This window comes from Meles meles, chromosome 11 (assembly GCF_922984935.1).
Source record: "Meles meles chromosome 11, mMelMel3.1 paternal haplotype, whole genome shotgun sequence".
Classification (NCBI taxonomy): domain Eukaryota; kingdom Metazoa; phylum Chordata; class Mammalia; order Carnivora; family Mustelidae; genus Meles; species Meles meles.
In genome coordinates, this window is record NC_060076.1 from 5,969,334 (window position 1) to 5,987,203 (window position 17,870).

The following is a 17,870-nucleotide window of genomic DNA, read 5'->3' on the forward strand; positions in this document are numbered from 1 at the left end:
TTATGTTGTCACGGGACTGTTTCTGGCACGAAGAGGGGACCCGGGGCTGGGCCCCTGTGCCCCTCACTGATGGACCGCGTGAACCCGGGACGAGTCCCGGAGCCATCCACTCCGGCCGGGCTTGCGACCTCCTAGTTGTACCCACCGCCCCACCTGCGGGAGGACAAGCCGCCTGGGACTCTGTGATGTGGGCTTCAGGTCGGTTCCGTACAGGGACTGGGGCGGGGCCCCTTAGCAGCAGCAAATGTGTTTTCCGTGCACCTTCGGCGCGGCTCCTCTAGATCTTGGGGTTCCCATTGTGGGGGTGGGGGTGCCGGGACCACGGGGCACGTTTGCATTGTGTGGGCAGTCCGCTGTGACCAGTGCTCGAGCCCACCCTCTTGGGAGCCTGGCGGCAGTAACCAGGGGCTCCTGCGACACTGAAGCGGGGAGGACAGCCGGCCCTGCCCCTTGCGGATGTGCGCAGCGGCGGGCGCGGAGGATCCCACCCCAGGCTTTGCGGGGAAGGTACAGTGATTTGTGCCCACACTCTTTCGGTCCTAAGGCCCCTCGGAGCCGTTTTAGAACAGGAAGGAGTGAGGCCGCTGCAGAGGTGCCAAAAAGCCACCAAGTCGCTGGGCTTCACCTTGGCCCCAGCATCCCTCCAGAAACGGATGTGGGCGGCCTTCGAAAAAGCAGGGGCTCCTGACTCCGAAGGAGCAGCGCTGCAGGGGCCTGGCGGGCTCCGCAGCCTGCCCGGGGGCAGGGCCAGGCCTCTGGGACCTCCCCTGGCCTCCCGGAGTCCGCCGCACCCAGGCCGAGCAGCGCGGTGGCGACCCCTAGCGGGAGAGGGGCCAGCACGCGAGGGGAAGGACGCCCCACTGCAGGACCCGGTGTCCCGGGACACAAGGTGTGCGTGGGGGGGGGGTGTTCAGGGGCCCCTCTTTTAGTTAAAGGAGAAGAGATCTCTGGAGTTGCCGGCCCCGCAGGACAGCCCAGAGATCCAGCTCTGATCTCTGCAGCCAAAGTGAGGCACTGGGGTCCTGCGGGAGGGGGAGTGCTGGGAGGGAGGGGTTGGCCAGACAGCCAGCCTAGCCCAGTGGGGCTAATGTCCCCATGTCCTGGGCGGTGAGGAACCCCCGTGCCTGGCTGGAGGAGGCCACCTCTTCCCTCCCTGGCACTGCTGTTCTGTTCTGAGAAGGTGAGGCAGTAAGCCTGTGTCCAGTACCCTCTCAGACCCGGGATTGAAGTGCAAACCCGGCACTCAGCAGCCACTTTGTGAACATCAGGAGCTGGTTCCCAGAGGTGCCTTCATGAGGCACTGCTTTAAACACTATCTGTCCAGATGGTGCAGTGAGGGACCCGTACTTAAATAACCTCCCATCTGCTGGGGGCATTGCTGGGCCTCGCAAGGTGGAGCAAAATCTGAGAAAGGCCCCCTTGTGCCCGTGTCCTCAGAGCTAAGGGACCAAAAGCTGTGAGAGGAAAAGTGGAGAGCTCCTCATTCGTAGCTGCTGGGCCCCAGAAGGAGGCAGAGATTGGGAGGTGGGAAGGATCCCAGGCAGCATTCTGCCCCTCGGTGTGCCCATCTTCCCACCGCACCAGGCCGAGCCCGGTCCCCGCTCCCGGCTCCCCAGACCCCACCTGGGCCAGGCTGCTGGCTGGTCTCAGATCCAAGGAAGGGCTGGAGACGGCGTCCTAACACGTCCCTGGGCCAGCTCTCCAGAACACTGTCCTATACCGGGGACTGCCCTCTTCACAGCTTCTCCTGAAGGCGCTAATCTCTTCCACACCCCGCTCCTTGGCGGCAACCAAGGCTCCTCTCCGCTGCAGGGCAAAGAGCCAGAGGGAGGTGTGATTCCAAAGCCCCACTGGCTTCCCCCAAGGCTCTGGGGGACTCCAAACGAGGCGGTGCCAGATTGGCAGGATTATTTGTGTTTTGCACTGAACTCCGGTGAGAACAAAGTAGGAAGCCATACTGGGGGGGGGGGGGGGGGGGGGGGCGGGGCGGGCACCTTGCAAATGCATTTTCTGATGCAGGTTTGTGAGCAGAAGCGGGGGCCCAGGCAGCAGCTGGGAGCGCGTGGGCGCCCCCGTCTGTGGGGGGAGGCAGACTCTGGCTCCTCTAAACGGGCCTGCTGGAGCGAGGGCCGGACCCAATCTGGGGTGGGGGGACGCCTGCGGAGGGAAGAGGGGAGGTGGCCTCCCCCGCTGCCCGCTGCTTCGCGGCCGCACTCAGGCTGGGAAGTGAACACCCACAGTCTCCTGTTCTGTCTGCCGATTCCGGCCTCTGAGTTTGGTGGAGCCCCTTGAAGGCTGGTGTATCGGGGAAAACAGGAAGGAAAGACTTTGAGGTCAACTGGTACCTCCCTTTCTCCCCAACCTTCCTGCAGTGCAAGAAGCGAGTGTCTCCAAACCTCCAAAGTCAGCCAATGCCCCGGGCGGAACTTCCTTCTCATCTTCCACGGAAGACAAGAAAGGCCAATCATGAAATCCGTACCACAGAATTCCATGTGTACGACGTCCCAATGTGAGCAAAGCTGCGCGCAGACGGGGGAAAGCTAGAAAGAAAAGTGAGGGATGAAGGACAGGCCCGGAGCTGCTTCTGGGGCGGGGCGAGGTGGCCGCTGTGCTCTGGAGGGACCCACAGGGGTTCGCGGGGCCCTGGGATGGTCACAGCAGGGGCAACCGTTCCTGAAGCCGAGCACCGTCAGCGGCACACTCCCGTCTGATGGGATTTCACAAGCATGTTTCAAATAACACACAAAAATCTCCCATTCGTCTCTCCCCACCAAACCCCAAGGAGTGTAAAAAAAAAAAAAAAGACCAAAACCACAGGGAAAATAAAACACTAGCATCACCAAACGCCGGGAGCTCCCCAGGTAGGACCCCAGCAACCACGATGCTGGGATTCAAGGAGCCAATGTCCGCTGTCCGCTGAGGAGGGAAGCGCTCCTCCAGCCCTGGAGCCCTTGCCCGGCCCGGGGAGGGTGACCCCAGCCTGGAGGGGTTATCCCGAGTGGCCGAGGTGCGGCGTCAGTTCGGGACTAGCCCATGGGATGTGCTGGCCTTACCCGCCAGCCCCCAGCCGGCGCCACTTCTCTGGGGCCAGGGCTGGTTCCAGGAAGAGGCGGCACACGTGCCTTCGCGGCCTCTCTTCGTTGTCGGCTCCCGCCGCCTCCAGGGGCTGCTGCTTTCGGAGCCCCACCGAGCGCCCTCCTGTGTGCGGCGGTGCGGACCGCTCATCTCCCCACCCCGCTCCATGCCCGGCGCAGGCCCCCCACTGACAGAGTGACCTGCCGCGGGTACAGACGACAGCCAGGGCTGCGGGGGATGCATATGTGTTTATTAGGACATTCTGAACACCAACGAGGCCGCGCAGACGGCGGGGACAAGTTTACCACCTGGCGCAGACTGTCACCAGCAGGGCAACGACTGTGGCCACCCAGCCCCGCCGCGGGGGTTGCCCGCTGGCCGCAGCAGGAACTTTCAAGACTGTAGCAAACGTCAGGGGGTTCCAGGGCGGCTTGTCCTCCGATCGCGCGCTGCCCCGGCGGGCAGGATCTGGGTAGAAGGGCTGCGGAGTGAGCTACCGGCGTGCCGGCTTCCGGGGCTCTGCCGGAATCCCAGCCGCATCTGCTTCCAGAGACTGAAGGCCACGGTGTGTGGGGGCCCAGGTCCCGAGGCCCCTTCCCCACCCCCTCTTCCCTCCGGTTCCAACAAGGTGGGCATCTCGCCTCAGCTGCTTCGTCCAGGGGTGTGGGTGTCCCCAGGGGCAAGCCCAGGCCCCCTGCGCTCGTCCCAGCGCCCCAGCGTGACCCGTTTCAGCACCCAGAATGGGCTTCCGCGGCCGATGTGAGAGCTGCCCTGGTGCCACAGCTCCCCGGGCTCCCCGTGACAGCGTGGCGAGAAACAGGGAGCCCCCCCCTCCCAGGGAAGCCACGTTCACAGCAAAGGACAGTGACATGGGGTACTTCGTCTCATCATCTGGTTCCCTGCTGGGGACGGGTGGCAGCCAGTCCGGGGGGCCAGCTCGGCAGCACGGGGAGCCAGGGACCAGCTGCCTCCAGAAACAATCTCGCCCGGCGGATCCAACCCCCACCCGGGGTCCCCATCGCCACAGAGTCCAGAATGGTCAGTCTGCAGGAGAAACGCTGAGAGCAGCCCAGGGTTCCGGGCCTTTCTGTGACACCGGGGGATCGGGCCGAAGTGGGGCCCAGGGCAGAGCTGGCTCTGCACCCCCACCACCCGCCGCTGCTCCAGCTCGGCGCTCTGGGCCCTGGCTCCCCGCTGTGCGTGCTGGGTGCTACGCAGCACCTAGAGCTCCTCCCGCCCCGCGGTCCCTCCGTCACAGCCCCTGACTTGGAGCTCCAGGGACCCAAGCTGGGCCTGAATAAGCGAGAGGGCAGGTGGGGGACACAACGGCCGTGACACGTGGACACAAAGACCCAAGCTAAGGAACGTCGGAGAGCCCTGGTTGTGTGAAGAGCCCACAGCAGGTGTATTTCCCGATCGCGACATCACTCACTGGGACCCAGATAACTTGCTGCCTCTGGGCAGAAAACTTTCTGCCTGGGTCTCCCCGGCCGCCGGCCTCTCTTCGGGGCGCACACACGCCCTCCGCAGGGAGGAGGGCCAAGGCGGGGGCCTGTGAGGACACTTGGGTCACTCGGCCCAGCGGGGCTCACGAGAGGGTTTTTCCAAACAGTCTCCCGGAAGGTGCGTTCAGGGCTGCGCTCTTCCAACACACAGGGGACGGGAGAGGGTCTCTGCAGAGGGAGGGGACTTACAGGCTGGCCCCGCAGGTCACACGGCCCGGGTCTCGGCTTCAATCTTCTGCTCCCCGTGCAGGCTCTCTGGGTCCTGGAGCTGGGCCACGCTCTGTCGCACGGCGATCTCGGGGCCGCCACCGTACAGGCTGTTCAGGTAGACCCAGGTCTCCTCCGAAATCTGCCCGTAGTCGGCTCCTGCGGGGCGCCAGAGGCCAGGCGGTCAGGGCTGCGCCTGCGCTGCCCCCTCACCTCCCCTGAGCCCAACTCCTGCCCTGAGAAGCCCTGGACTTGGCAGTGGGGGCTCCGGGAGCTCCGTGCCCTCCCGTGCAAAGCTGTTCCAGAGCAACCTCGGGACGCTCCAAGGGACGTCGCTTCTCCAAGGACCCCGGAAGGCACATCTCTGGCTGCCGCCCGTTTCCCAGCGTGTGGGGTGCCCGCAAAGGGCAGGCAGAGGCCGGCACAGGGCCTGGGTAGGACAGGCGGGGGGCTTCTGGTGGGACTGTGACGGGCAGCCAGGAGGGACCGTGGGGAGGCCGGCTGGCCCGGGAGGCCGGGGCTAGAGCCGGCGAGACTCACCCTGCTTCAGCTGGATGTGGCCGCTTCCTTTGACCTGTGCGATCCTGCTGTTGTCGATGGGCCCGGGGGGCTCTGGAACAGACCCGGCTCAGGCTCAGCGCCGAGGCTCTGGGGCAGCAGGAACCCCACCCCCCATGGTCCTCCACCTCTCCGCAGGCAGAAGCCATTCTCAAAGAGTGACTCCGACCCCATGACCCCGGAGAGGCTGTCCGGGGCCCACAGGGGCCTGGTAACGTGCTCACGGGGACAGGTACCGGGCACCGAACGCTCGGCCACCAAAGCAGAAGAGCTAGAAGGGTCCCGGGGCATCCCTGCAGCCCGCAGAGGGGACTTCTGGGACTTCTGACCCTCACTGAGCCCCATTCCCCAAATCACACGGCATCCTCGGCAACCATGAGACTTGAGAGCTGTTTCCAGAGGCCGGGGAGGAACTGCCCGGGAAGAGCCAGCAGAAGGCAAAGCTGTGGCCCGAGGGGAGGCTGCACCTCCCGAGCAAGGCCCCGGCCCTACACCAACACCAGGGGCTCCCGGCCCTACAAACCAACACCAGGGGCCCCTGGGCCCCTCCCCTTGCCCTGAGGCCTGGCTGGTGCTTAGGCCCCGAAAGGCCCATGTTGGCCTGCTGCTGGCCCGGCCAGGCCCCAAGCCATAGTCTGGGAGCCCACGTGTGGGGCTCGAGGGTGGGAGAATGGGAGGTCGGCCGCAGGCTGGCCAGAGCTCAGGCTCAGCCGTTTCTCGCTGGGGCCTGTGGAGGGTTCTGGGAGGCTGCCCGGCTCCAGCTCTGGAAAGCGAGCGGTCAGAGGACACTGTATCCATGTTCTTTTTTCCCAAGAGTCTGAAGCCATCTAGCCACTAAAATCTTTCTTTAGGGCAAGAGAACCCCCAAAGAAAAGTGCCGGCAGGAGGGAAAAGCACCAGCGGGGACAGGACGCGAGGGAAGGGCCGAGCAAGACCGCTCCAGTCCTACCGCAGCAAGAAGGCCCGGCCCTGGGCACCGGCGGAGGATGGGGCACCCCCCACCCCACCCGAGGTCACAGCCCTGGGGCAGGGAGAACACCTGAGCTGGGGGGCGGGGCAGGCCCCGGCTCCACTCACCGTTGTCCTTGCCCTTGCCCTTGACAAAGGCCTCCCACTCCCGGAACCACTGCATGCTGATACAATAGATGACGCCAGGAGACTCCTCCGCCTGGAAGGCTTTGTTCAGCTGCGCCGCGGGAGGGGCAGCAGAGGGGAGGGTCAGCACCACGGGCCAGCACCCTGCCCGACCCTCCCTGTCCCCCGCCCTCCCACCTCTTAGAAAACCCTGGACACTCTAGAAAACCAGGGAGCTCCCAGACAAGCTCGGAGAGGCCCCCGCCGTAGTCCCACCCTCCAACGTCTGCAGGGGACACTGAATTTCTCCAGCTGAGGTCCCAGGCCGAGCCCCCCCGCCCCCCCGCCCCGCATTTAACGGAAGGCACTGACTTGTTCCGTTAACTCTCCTGACATGTCGTCTTCTCCCGGGCACAAAGCTCAGCGCCCCTTACGTCTTTAACCCACACTCCACTCCTGAGGGGCGGTGGCCCCCGGTCACCCTGTTCCCAGCAGCCCCGGGCCACACACACACACCTGCTTCCACTGGCCATTTCGCCACTTGTTGTCACTGAACGCACCTTTCCGTGTCACTCTGTACAGCCCCACGGTTCTCACTAGCAGGGAGATTTGCCCCCCCCAAGGGACACGGCCAGTGTGTGGAGGTGATTTTTGCCGTCATTGGCATGCGGGGACCAGGGATGCTCACTGTCCTATCACGCACAGGATGGGCCCCGCAGCAGTCACCCAGCCCCGAACGGGCTCTGTCCTTTCCACGGCGGCTCAGCAGCTCACCCAGCAGCCGGACCTGAGCCTCCGGAACCCGACCCGCCTGCCAGCAAAGCCGCCAGTGTCCGGCCGCTCTGCGCTCCCGCAGGACAGGTCTTCCATGAGGAGCCCAACCCCGCAGGGCTCCTCTGTCCCCAGCTCCCCACCTGTCCCCCAGAGAGGCCCCCGTCCCTCCCCAACGCCCCTGATCACGCGCACCTTAATGAAGGTGTCGATCTCGATCCGCCTGCGCTTGGCCAGTGCCTCGATCTCCACCTGGCAGATGGAGCAGACGTACAGATGGTTCACAGCGGGGCCGCCCCCGAATCTGCTCCGGAGGAAGGGCAGAGAGAGAGAGACAGAGTGAGCGCACCCTGAAGGGAGAGTTTCAGAACGTGCCAGAGAACCAGGGCTGCCCTCCACTTGGCAGCTTTCTCCTCTTCCTCCTGGGAGGCTCCCTGATGTCCCCCCGGCCCAGCCACACAGCAGTCCTGGGTGCCCCGTGCATGGCCTGTTGACTTCTCTGTCGCCCTCAGACTGGCGGGGGACCTGAGTGCCAGCAGGCCCACAGAGCCTGTCCGGCCACCTGCCCCAGGGCAGGCATGTCACAAAGCTCTGTTTACAGGCTGAAGGGCAGACTGACAATCTTGCTTTCCCTCTTGGCTACCAGGCAGGAGCTAAGGCCCACAGTCCACCTGGCCAGACCCTGGGGACAATGTCAAAGGAAGGCAGAAGCTTGTCCCTCTGTAGGTCGGAGGGCGGATTCCCACAGGATATGGGGACACATTTCCCTGGGGGGCCCTGACCCACCTGCCTACCTCCAGGCCGAGTTTTTGCACCCGACCTGCCAGCGGATGGCAATGCCTGTCTGGAGAGAGGCCTCCTGGCCTTTCTGACCACTCTCTCGGGGCTCACATCCCGCCTGCCCATCTGCACAGCGACCCGGGCCCGGGTGTCCTCAGTGTGAGAGCCCCAGTCCTGGTCCTGAGGGACTTGAACCTGGAAGCCCAGGCCATCCGACTGGGCGGCTGGAGCCAGCGCACCGGGGACTCTCCATGAGAGGGACCCGCCGGCCACACTGAAGCCGGTCTCCCGACAGTCAGGGTCTGACAGGCGCCCTCGCGCGTCTTCTTTGGTGGCATGCGCAAAGGAGGCTGGCAGCTGCTTCTGGGCAGTGTGGGGGCCACGGTGGCCTTGGTTCCCCGGGCTCCCCCCGCCGCCCTGACAGCACCCTACCTGTTGTACAGGTGCTCCCACACGTTCTGGGGCAGGATCACCACCAGGTCATCGATGTAGTGGTACTTGTGGGGCGGGATGCCTGTGGAGGAAGGCACAGGGAGGGAGCGCTGGGGGCTCGGCCGGCCGCCCCCCACACCCCGATCCCGGAGGAGGCCCCCCTCACCTCCGTGGGAGCAGAGGAACGTGTGATTGGTGATGGGCCCAGGCTCGGCAAACGTGTTGAACTTGTTGAGCCATTCCCGAGACACGTAGAACCGCAGCAGGCTGGGCTCCCGCATGGCAGCCAGGGACACGACCTGCTGCCGCTCGCGCACAGCCTCCTCGCTGCTCTTCCTGCAGCAGGGCAGGGGGGCAGGGGTGTGGCGGGTGGTGCAGGGGTGGTGCAGGGTGGGCAGAACAGGGGTGGGCGGGGTGGGCAGAGCAGGGGTGGGTAAGGGTAAAGCAGGGATGGTGCAGGGGTGGGGTAGGGTTGGGGCAGGGGCAAAGCAGAGGTGGGGTAGGGTTAGGGCAGGATGGAGCAGGTGTGGGGCAGGTGTGGGGCCCGGGTGGACAGGGGTGGGGCAGGGGAATTAGGAGCAGCTGTGTCTGGGCTCCTTGCCAGGGGTGTGTCCGCAGCCACCTACCACGGCCCTCCCCACCCCCTGAACCCCTCGGCAACCCGGCAGCCTCTCAGAGGCCCCACTGCCCTGGCCCGAGTGCTGGCCACGATCGCTCCATGGCAGCACCGCGGAAGACCCAAACTCAACATCTTGGGTTCCCCGCTTTCCCCACGGCCAGAAGGCTCTTTCTTACAACCGGACACTCTTACTGCCTGGAGCCTAGAACCCTCCAGGCTCCACCTCCCTCCAAAGGCACCCGGAGTCAAGCCCCAGGGCACAGGGGCTGGCCATCCAGGCTCACGGGCCACCCATCTGTCCTTGAGCCAGACCCCGCCCCACTGCGACAGCTGCCGGGGCCCCACCGGTAGAAGAGAACGTAGGCCTCAGCGTTCTGCACCACCGTCTCGTGGACCTCGGTGACATACTGGTCGTCGAATTCGTACCACTGCCCATTGATCACGTTCTGGCAGTAGGCGATGTAGTGGCCACCTGTGGCGGGAGGGGCAGGCTGGTCACGGACACCCCGGGGGACAGGGACAGGGGTGACGCGGGGAGGGGAGGGGGGCCGACTCACTGCCTGCTGTGCCGTGGTGGCAGATGACCGAGAGGAGGTCGTAAGTCGTGATCTGGGACTTGCACTCCTTAGCAAGGAACGGACGCAGGTCAAGTCCCTCGAGGGGGAAGGCGACGTGGCTGCTGATTTTGAACGAGTACATGACCTCGTGCCGAAAGCGCTTCAGGTGGATGCACAGGATCTGGGGGGCGGGGAGGAGGCGGCGCTCATTCCGGGCAGGGATGCCCAGGGCCCTGTGACCAGATGGGGGCTTGAGGCCAGGCTCTGGGACACCCACTGGCCACTGTTTGACCCACTCAGGGCTCGCCCTCCAGGCGAACGCAAGAAACCGAACGCCAAGAGCCTTCCAGAGGTCCGGGCTGGCTGAGGGGTCCCGCCCACCGAGCGCCTGGACACGCGGACGAGCTCCCCATGGGAGCCGAGCTGGCCCGCGGCCTGTCCCCTGACCGAGGCGCATGAGGCGGCAGGGCCACGGAGATGGCGCTGGCGGCCGACACAGGCAGTCCCCGAGGGCGGCGCTGGTCCGTGCACGAAGCTGACCGTCTGAGCCCTGACCACAGTTCTTTTCCATGCGGGCTTCCAGAACCTGCCTCCCGGGCCACATTCCTCTGTGCTCTGGCCACACAGTCCTTCCTGGGTTTGGTCAAGCCGGTTCCTGCCTCCACTCTCTGCCCACCTGCTCCTTCCCCGCTCTCCCTCCGCGAGGCTGACGCCAGCCCCCGTGCTCGGGGCTCACCCAGACCCTCTTCCTCAGAAAGGCCTTCCCCAGCGCCGACAGCATGGTGGCCATGTCCCTCCCCACACACGGGCCTTCCTCCAGGAGGCACCCTCTGCGCCACACCTGCAGAGCACAGGGGGAGCTGAAAGAGGGTCTCAAGTCACAGAGTGAGGGAGGAGCCCCTCCACCTCCCAGCAGGTCTCTCAGACAAAGCAGCGGACACCCCCCTGCCCCAGGCCTCTCCGGCTCAGGCTCCCCAGGATACACGGTGACGGTGACCCACGGCGCCACCACACGTCAGTCAGCAGCACAGAGAGCAGGCGGGAGGCTTCTCCACTCACCTCAGGCAGCCGCAAGACCTTACAGTACTTCACCCCATTCCGCAGCCTGGCAGGGAGGAACGGGGGAGAAGCAGTGAGTATCCCGGTGCGGGGACAGAGGGGCCCGGCGAGCACCCTCCCCCCACGGTCACCTCTGTGAGGTCTGGATCAAACTCTCTGAAGGAACCGGGGAAGCACGTGGGACACAGACAGACCGAGGGGGCGGCACGGGAATTTGGGGAGAAAGCCCAGAGCGCACACACTTACTTTTTACACCGTTCACAGCTGTACATGTTGTCACCTAGGGCAGGAAATGCAGACAACGGTGAGCGGGGACAGGACACGGGAGCTGAGGTGGACATAACAATCTATGCTTACGAGACACAACCCGAACTGCCGCCTGCGGGAGACTCGCTTCAGCTCTAAGGGCTCACGGGCTGAGAGAGAGGGATGGAAGGAGACATTCCCAGCGGACGGAAACCAACAGAGCAGAGGTGTTACATCACACACAACAGATTTTCCGTCAAAATCGGTCAAAGAGATGAAGAGGGTCACTGTATAGTGGCAAACGGTGATACGCAGCCAACGCCACAGCCCTTAGATATTTCAAGCGAACATTAACCCAGCTGAAGGGAGAAAGAGTCAGCGGGACAATAACAGTTGACACTTTAGTACCCCACTTTCAACACTGGGCACATCATCCAGGCAGAAAACGAGTAAGGGAACTACACCTGAATGACTACGGGCCAAAAAGACCTAAGAGACAGACACAGAACATTCCACCCAACAGCACCGGAATACACATTCTCAAGTGCCCACAGAACATTCTCCAGGACAGCTCCCGGAGCTGGGCCACAAAGCAAGCCTTAATGAATTTGGGAAGACGAGTGTATTTCCAACCGCAGCGGTATAAAACTAGAAACGATGAGCAGGAAGAGAACTAAAAAATTCACAAACAACACACACCTCAACAACCGACAAGTCGAAGAAAAAAATCAAAAGGGAACTCGGGAAGTATCTTGAGACAAATGACGATGAAAACACAATGTACTAGCACATACGGGATGCAGCAAAAGCAGTTGCAAGAGGGAATTTCATAGCAATAAATTACATTAAGAAAAAAGATCTCAGGGTGCCCGGGTGGCTCAGTGGTTTAAGCCGCTGCCTTCGGCTCAGGTCATGATCTCAGGGTCCTGGGATCGAGTCCCACATCGGGCTCTCTGCTCGGCAGGGAGCCTGCTTCCCTCTCACTCTCTCTGCCTGCCTCTCTGCCTACTTGTGATCTCTCTCTGTCAAATAAATAAATAAAATTAAAAAAAAAAAAGAAAAAAGATCTCAAATGTATAACCAGACCACACCTCAATGAATTAGAAAATGAAAGACAAACTCAGTGTCAACTTGGCAGGAGGCAGGAAATAAGAGAGACTAGAGCAGACATAAATGAAAATGAGATGAACAAAAGAACAGGAAAAAAATCAGTGAAACTAAGAGTTGATTTTCAGAAAGATAAAATTGAAAAAACTTTTAGCTAGGTTAGCAGAGAGAGAAAGAGAGAAGACAAGTAAATTGTAAAAGGAAGAGGACTCTTAGAACTGACGCCACAGAAACACAAAGGATCATAAAAGGCACGAGAGCCAGTGAACTGTACACGAACAAGTTGGACAGCCTAGAAGAAATGGGGACATCCCTAGAAACATACACCTGCCAAAGACTGAATCATGAAGAAAGAGAAGATCTGAATAGACCAATCATGAGGAAGGAGATGGAAACAGTAATAAAAAACAAACATAAAACCTCCCAATAAACAAAAGTCTAGGACCAGATTGTTTTGCTGGTGAATTCTATCAAACATCTAAAAAAGAATTAACACTAATCCTTCTCAAACACTTCCAAAAAACTGGGGGGGGGGCACTCTCAAACTCACTTTAGGAGGCCAGCAGCACTCTAATATCATAGTGACATTAGCATATAATAAGAAAAGAAAACTACTGGCCGATATCCCTGATGAATATAGACAGAAAACTTCTCAGTAATATTCTAGCAAACCAAATTCGACATTGTGTTAAAAGGATCACACACCGTGATTAAATGGAATTTGAATGTGGAAGGTAGGTATGGTTTATCATACACAAATCAATACACATGATACTCTACATTCATTGAATAAAGGATAAGCATTAAATGATCCTCTCAACAGAGACAGAAAAATCATTTGACAGATTTCAACACCCTTTCACGATAAGAGCTCTCAACAAATTGGGTGCAGAGGGAACATACCTCAACATAACAGAGGCCATCTAAGACAAGTCCACAGCTAACATCACCCTCAACGGTGAAAAGCTAGAAGTTTTCCCCCTAAAATCAGGCACAACAGAAGGGTGCTGCCTCTTACCACGCCTACTCAATCCAGTATTAGAAGTCCTAGCCAGAGCAATTAGGCAAGAAAAAGAAGTAAAAGACATCTGAATAGGAAAAGAGGACGTAAGACCGTTTGTGAACGACCGTCTTATATGTAGGAAACCTAAAGATTCCACCAAAAAACTGTTAGGACGAATCCATGACAGAAAATACAGCCCAAGGTTCCTGGCTCAGTGCTCCTAAAGTCCTTGTACTTTCCTAAGTACTAAGAGCACTGGGAGCATCATTTGTTCTGGCATTTGCTCTCTGACCCTGCTTCCCGCCACAGGATTCTTAAGTCCCTTGGAATTTCCTAGGTGATGACGGTGACTTTTGTTCTAACGAGGTGACTCTGGGGGCACCTGGGTGGCTCAGTGAGTTAAGCATCTGACTTTCGGTTTTGGCTCAGGCTGTGATCTCAGGGTCGTGAGATCAAGCCCTGCATCAGGCTCTGTGCTCAGCATGGAGTCTGCTTGAGATTCTCTTCCTCTCCCTCTGCCTGTCCCCCTGCTCACATGTGTACTCACAATCTCTCCCTCTAACATAAAATAAATAAATAAATAAAACCTTTAAAAAAATAAATAACAAGATGACTCTGGATGGTTCCGGAATCAGGGCTGGTTACCAGGAAGACCAAACCATGATTAGACGTTGGGAATTTTCAGCCACACTGGTGTTCTACAGAGAGGAGTTCATAACTGATCGCACGTACACAAAGAAGCTTCCATAAAACCCCAATGGTGTGGGGTTGGGAGACCTTCGGAGCTGGTGGATGCACAGAGACCAAGGAAAGTAGGAGTTCAGAGGTTATGGAAACTCCACGCCCCGTCCCACATACCCTGCCCTGTGCATCTCTTCCACTGGCTGTTCCTGAGCTACAGCCTTTTACAATCAACCAGTCACCTAGTAAGTAAGGGCTCTAGCAAATTTATCCAACCCAAGGAGGAGGGGTTGGAACCTTCGGTCTACAGCTGGTCAGTCAGAAGCACAGATGACAAGCGGGACTTGTGACGGGCTCTTGGGGAGGGGAAGTCTTGTAGGACCGAGTCCTTGACCTGTGAGATCTAATGCTGTCTCCAGGTAGCAGAATCACGACTGAGTTGAATTCTCAGTACCCAGCGGGTGTCACGGAACTGCTTGGTATGGGAAAACCACCACGCATCTGGCGCCAGGAGTAAGGGTGATGGGACAAGGACGGAGCTGTTCCTACACAAAGACCAAATTAAGTGAGAAGATACCCCGCATTCACGGGTGAGAATAGCAAAAACTGTCCACCCAAAGCCATCTACAGAGTCAATGGAGAAGTCCAGTGACACTGTCCACAGAAGTGGAAAACAACCCTAGAATTCACGCGAAGCTACAAGGGATCCCACGTGGCTGAAACAATCCTGAGCAAGAACACAGCCGGAGGCGCCACATTCCCTGACTGCAAGCTACACTACAAAACCACCGTCATCAGCACGGGATGGTACTGCCAAAGCGACAGACACACAGCCCAAGGAACAGAATTGAGAGCCCAGAAACGAACCCATGAGTCTCTATGGGCGACCGATATTTGACAAGGGAGCCGAGAATATTCAGCTAAGGGGGGAAAAGAGAGTCATTCAGTAAACGGTGTTGAGAACACTGGATATTCCCATGCAGAGGAATGAAACCGGGCCCTTGTCTCATACTACTCACAGCCATTACCCTGAAATGGATTAAAGGCTTACATAGAAGACCCGAAACCATACAAGTCTAGAAGAAAACAGGGAAAATGCTCTTTGACATTGGTCTTGGCAATGGACTTTTGGATAGAACACCAAAAGCAACAAGACCAAAAATAAACCAGCGGGACCACATCGAGCTAAAAAGTTCTACACAACAAAAGAAACAATTTGCAAAATAAAGCAGCAACCTACAGAACAGGAGAAAATATTGAGAAACCCTATGTCAGATAAAGGGTTAATATTCAGACTATGTCACGAATTCATTCAAATCGAGAGCAAAACAAACAAAACCCCCAGATAATCCACTCAAAAAGCGGCAGAGGACCTGGAGAGACATTTCCCCAAAGACGAACAGATGGCCAACAGGTACATGAAAAGACGCTCAACCTAACTCATCATCAGGGAAATGCAAATAGAAACTGCGACAAAATATTACCCACACCTGTTTTAGAATAGCTCTAATCAAAAAGATTTTTTTTTAAAGATTTTATTTCTTTATTTGACAGAAATCACAAGAGAGGCAGGCAGAGAGAGAGGAAGGGAAGCAGGCTCTCCGCTAAGCAGAGAGCCCGACGCGGGACTCGATCCCAGGACCCCGAGATCACTTTTTTAAATGAGAACAGGTGTTGGCAAGGATGTGGAGAACGGGGAACGTGTGCACTACTAGTGGGAATGGAAATTGGCACAGCCATCATGGAACACAGTGTGACGGTTCCTCAAAAAATTAAAAATAGGGGGCGCCCGGGGGGCTCAGTTGGTTGAGCATCTGCCTCCGGCTCAGGTCATGATCCCAAGGTCCTGAGATCCAGCCCCGCATCGGGCTCCCTGCGCATCAAGAAGCCTGTTTCTCCCTCTTCCACTCCCACTGCTTGAGTGAAGGATCACTCGCTGTCTCTTTCTCTCTGTCAAATAAATAAAATCTTAAAAAAAAAAATGAAAACTAGGACTACCATATGCTCCAGCAATCCCACTTCTGGGTATGTACCCGAAGGGGATGAAATCAGTCTAGAAGAGACAGGTGCACAGCCATATGCTGGTCACAGCAATATTCACAAGAGCCAAAACGCAGACGCAACCCGTGTCCACTGAGAGACGAATAGACAGGTAACACGTGGTCTGTCCGTGGAATACGACACAGCTTTAAAAAAGGAGAGCGCTGCCTGGGTGGCTCAGTCAGTTAAGCATCTGCCTTCGTCTCAGCTCATGATCCCAGAGTCCCAGGATCCACCCCACGTCGGGCTCCCTGCTCAGAGGACAGTCCGCTTCTCCCTCTCCCTTTGCTCCTCCCCCCGCTTGCGCTCGCTCACTCTTTCTTTGAAATAAATAAACTCTTTTTAAAAAGGAAGGAGATCCTGGCACCTGCTACAACACGGATGAACCCAGAGGAAGTCACGCTGAGTGAAATGGGCCCGTCACAAAAAGACAAACACCACAGGAGCTGACTTAGATAAGGTCCTCAGAGCTGTCAAGTTCAGAGACAGGAAGTACAAGGTTGGGCGCCAGCGGCTGGGGGAGGGGAGAACAGAGAGTTGCTGTCTCGGGGTAGAGAGTTTCCATTTTGCAGAATGAAAAAGTTCTGGAGAGGGACTGCACTACAGCGTGAACATAGTCAACGCTACTGAACTTTACACCTCAAAATGGTCAAGGTGGTGCATTTTAGGTCATGTATGTTTTACCACAATTAATTTTAAATTTTTAGAAAAGCTTTCCCAAAGGTTTAAGATGCCAACCACGCGACAGAAAAATGGGAAAAGGACAAAAAATTGTCAAAACACTTACAAAAACTGCCCCAAACTATTGGTAACCGAGGAAATGCAAAATTAAAGCACGTATTGTTTCTGTCCAACAAACTGGTAAGCAGAAGCAAGAAAGGCAAAGCCCTCAGAGCGCTCCGGGCAGTGGGGCTGGGAGGACACAGGCCCAGGCCCAGCCTGACTGATGGGGGACTGTGGGGAGGGGTGGAGGGACGTGGGAAGGCGGAGATGGGGGACACTCACGGTGAGTTCCAGAAACCAGCTGCATGCTCACCCAGCAAACCCTCCCCAGCCAGGCCCACTCCGCTCACCCTTCAGCTCATCAGCAGCAAAGAAAGCAGCAAGACAGTCTTCCAGGGTGACGACCGGCCCCCAAAACCAGCTGGGAGTACAGGATACCACAAACCTAGGGAGACAGAATGGGGGTGGTGAGGTGCTGCCAGGGCCCAGGCAAGACTAAGACCTGGTCACTTTGGGCCCAGGGAGGCATCTTGGCCAGGTGGGCGGGATGGACACCTGGGACCAGCAGCCAGCAGCCCGGTGTCCCCGGAACAGTGACACCGCCTCTCTCCAAGCCTCGTCTTCCCATCTGTGAAGGGACCCCGGTCACACTGGCCTGTCCTCCAGGTGGATGGGATCCTGACATCACTCAGGTGTAAAGAGGGTCTCGAGGCACACAGTGAGGGCTCCAGAAAGCTGCCCACTGCTCTCCCCACCAGGCCAGGCCCACTCTCCAGCTGCCCCCCTCCTTTCTAGCTGCTGCCTGGTGACTCCCGTCGTTATCTGCCTTCAGACCTAATCCAGGCCATCCCAGGGTGGCTAAGGAAGTCCCCACCGCCCCCTCAGGAAACATCTGCACATCCAGCTGTGGGTGTCCTTCCAAATGCCTGAACTTGGCCCTGCAAATGCCTGAACTTTGCTGTTCACGGTCTGTTGCCTGCCAGGTCCCGAGCAGTCTCGGGTCTGCAGAAGGCGGGAAGGCAGGAAGGCAGGGGTACCTCCGAATATACTCCACGATGAAGGCGAGCCAGCCCTGGGCGGCATAGCTGTCCCCACAGGCGCCCGGCTTGGCCGGCACGTTCTGGTAGATGGCCGAGTGCAGCTTGGCCAGGTCCTCCTTGCCAGGAATGGGCAATGACAGGTCTTGGAACGTCTCCACTGTGGTGGAGACCTGTAGGGTTGAAGGTCAGCCTGGGTTTCCACCTTCCAGGGCTCTGCCTTGCCCAGACCAAGCAGAATCTGCAGCCTGAACCCTCCACACCCGATGGCAGGTGGAGGACAGAGGGTCTGCTCCCCGTCCCCTGGACCCCGGCACCAGGCAACCAGAGCCCTCCCCCTTCCAGAAAGGCAGGGGCCATCAGGTGGAGAAGCCACTCCCCCGCCCCCACCCCGAG

The 17,870-nt window shown here is 58.8% G+C and overlaps 1 protein-coding gene across 5 annotated transcripts in view; it reads right to left on the bottom strand.

The window, feature by feature from the left end:
- Positions 1-3,304: 3,304 nt before the first annotated feature.
- USP20 (ubiquitin specific peptidase 20) overlaps positions 3,305-17,870 on the bottom strand; it is a 42,042-nt gene continuing 27,476 nt past the window's right edge. For 3 of the 5 annotated variants that reach the window (XM_046022254.1, XM_046022255.1, XM_046022256.1), the window contains exons 14-25: positions 17,475-17,647; positions 16,788-16,882; positions 10,884-10,917; positions 10,638-10,683; positions 9,579-9,759; positions 9,367-9,493; positions 8,569-8,738; positions 8,403-8,484; positions 7,386-7,494; positions 6,423-6,531; positions 5,328-5,399; positions 3,305-4,946 (exon numbers count right to left, since the gene is read on the bottom strand). In XM_046022254.1, the coding sequence (XP_045878210.1) occupies positions 4,786-4,946; positions 5,328-5,399; positions 6,423-6,531; positions 7,386-7,494; positions 8,403-8,484; positions 8,569-8,738; positions 9,367-9,493; positions 9,579-9,759; positions 10,638-10,683; positions 10,884-10,917; positions 16,788-16,882; positions 17,475-17,647 (1,359 nt within the window). In that variant the 3' untranslated portion in view covers positions 3,305-4,785. The remainder of the gene's footprint in view (positions 4,947-5,327; positions 5,400-6,422; positions 6,532-7,385; positions 7,495-8,402; positions 8,485-8,568; positions 8,739-9,366; positions 9,494-9,578; positions 9,760-10,637; positions 10,684-10,883; positions 10,918-16,787; positions 16,883-17,474; positions 17,648-17,870) is intronic. The other 2 variants (XM_046022259.1, XM_046022257.1) reach the window with 2 other exon arrangements.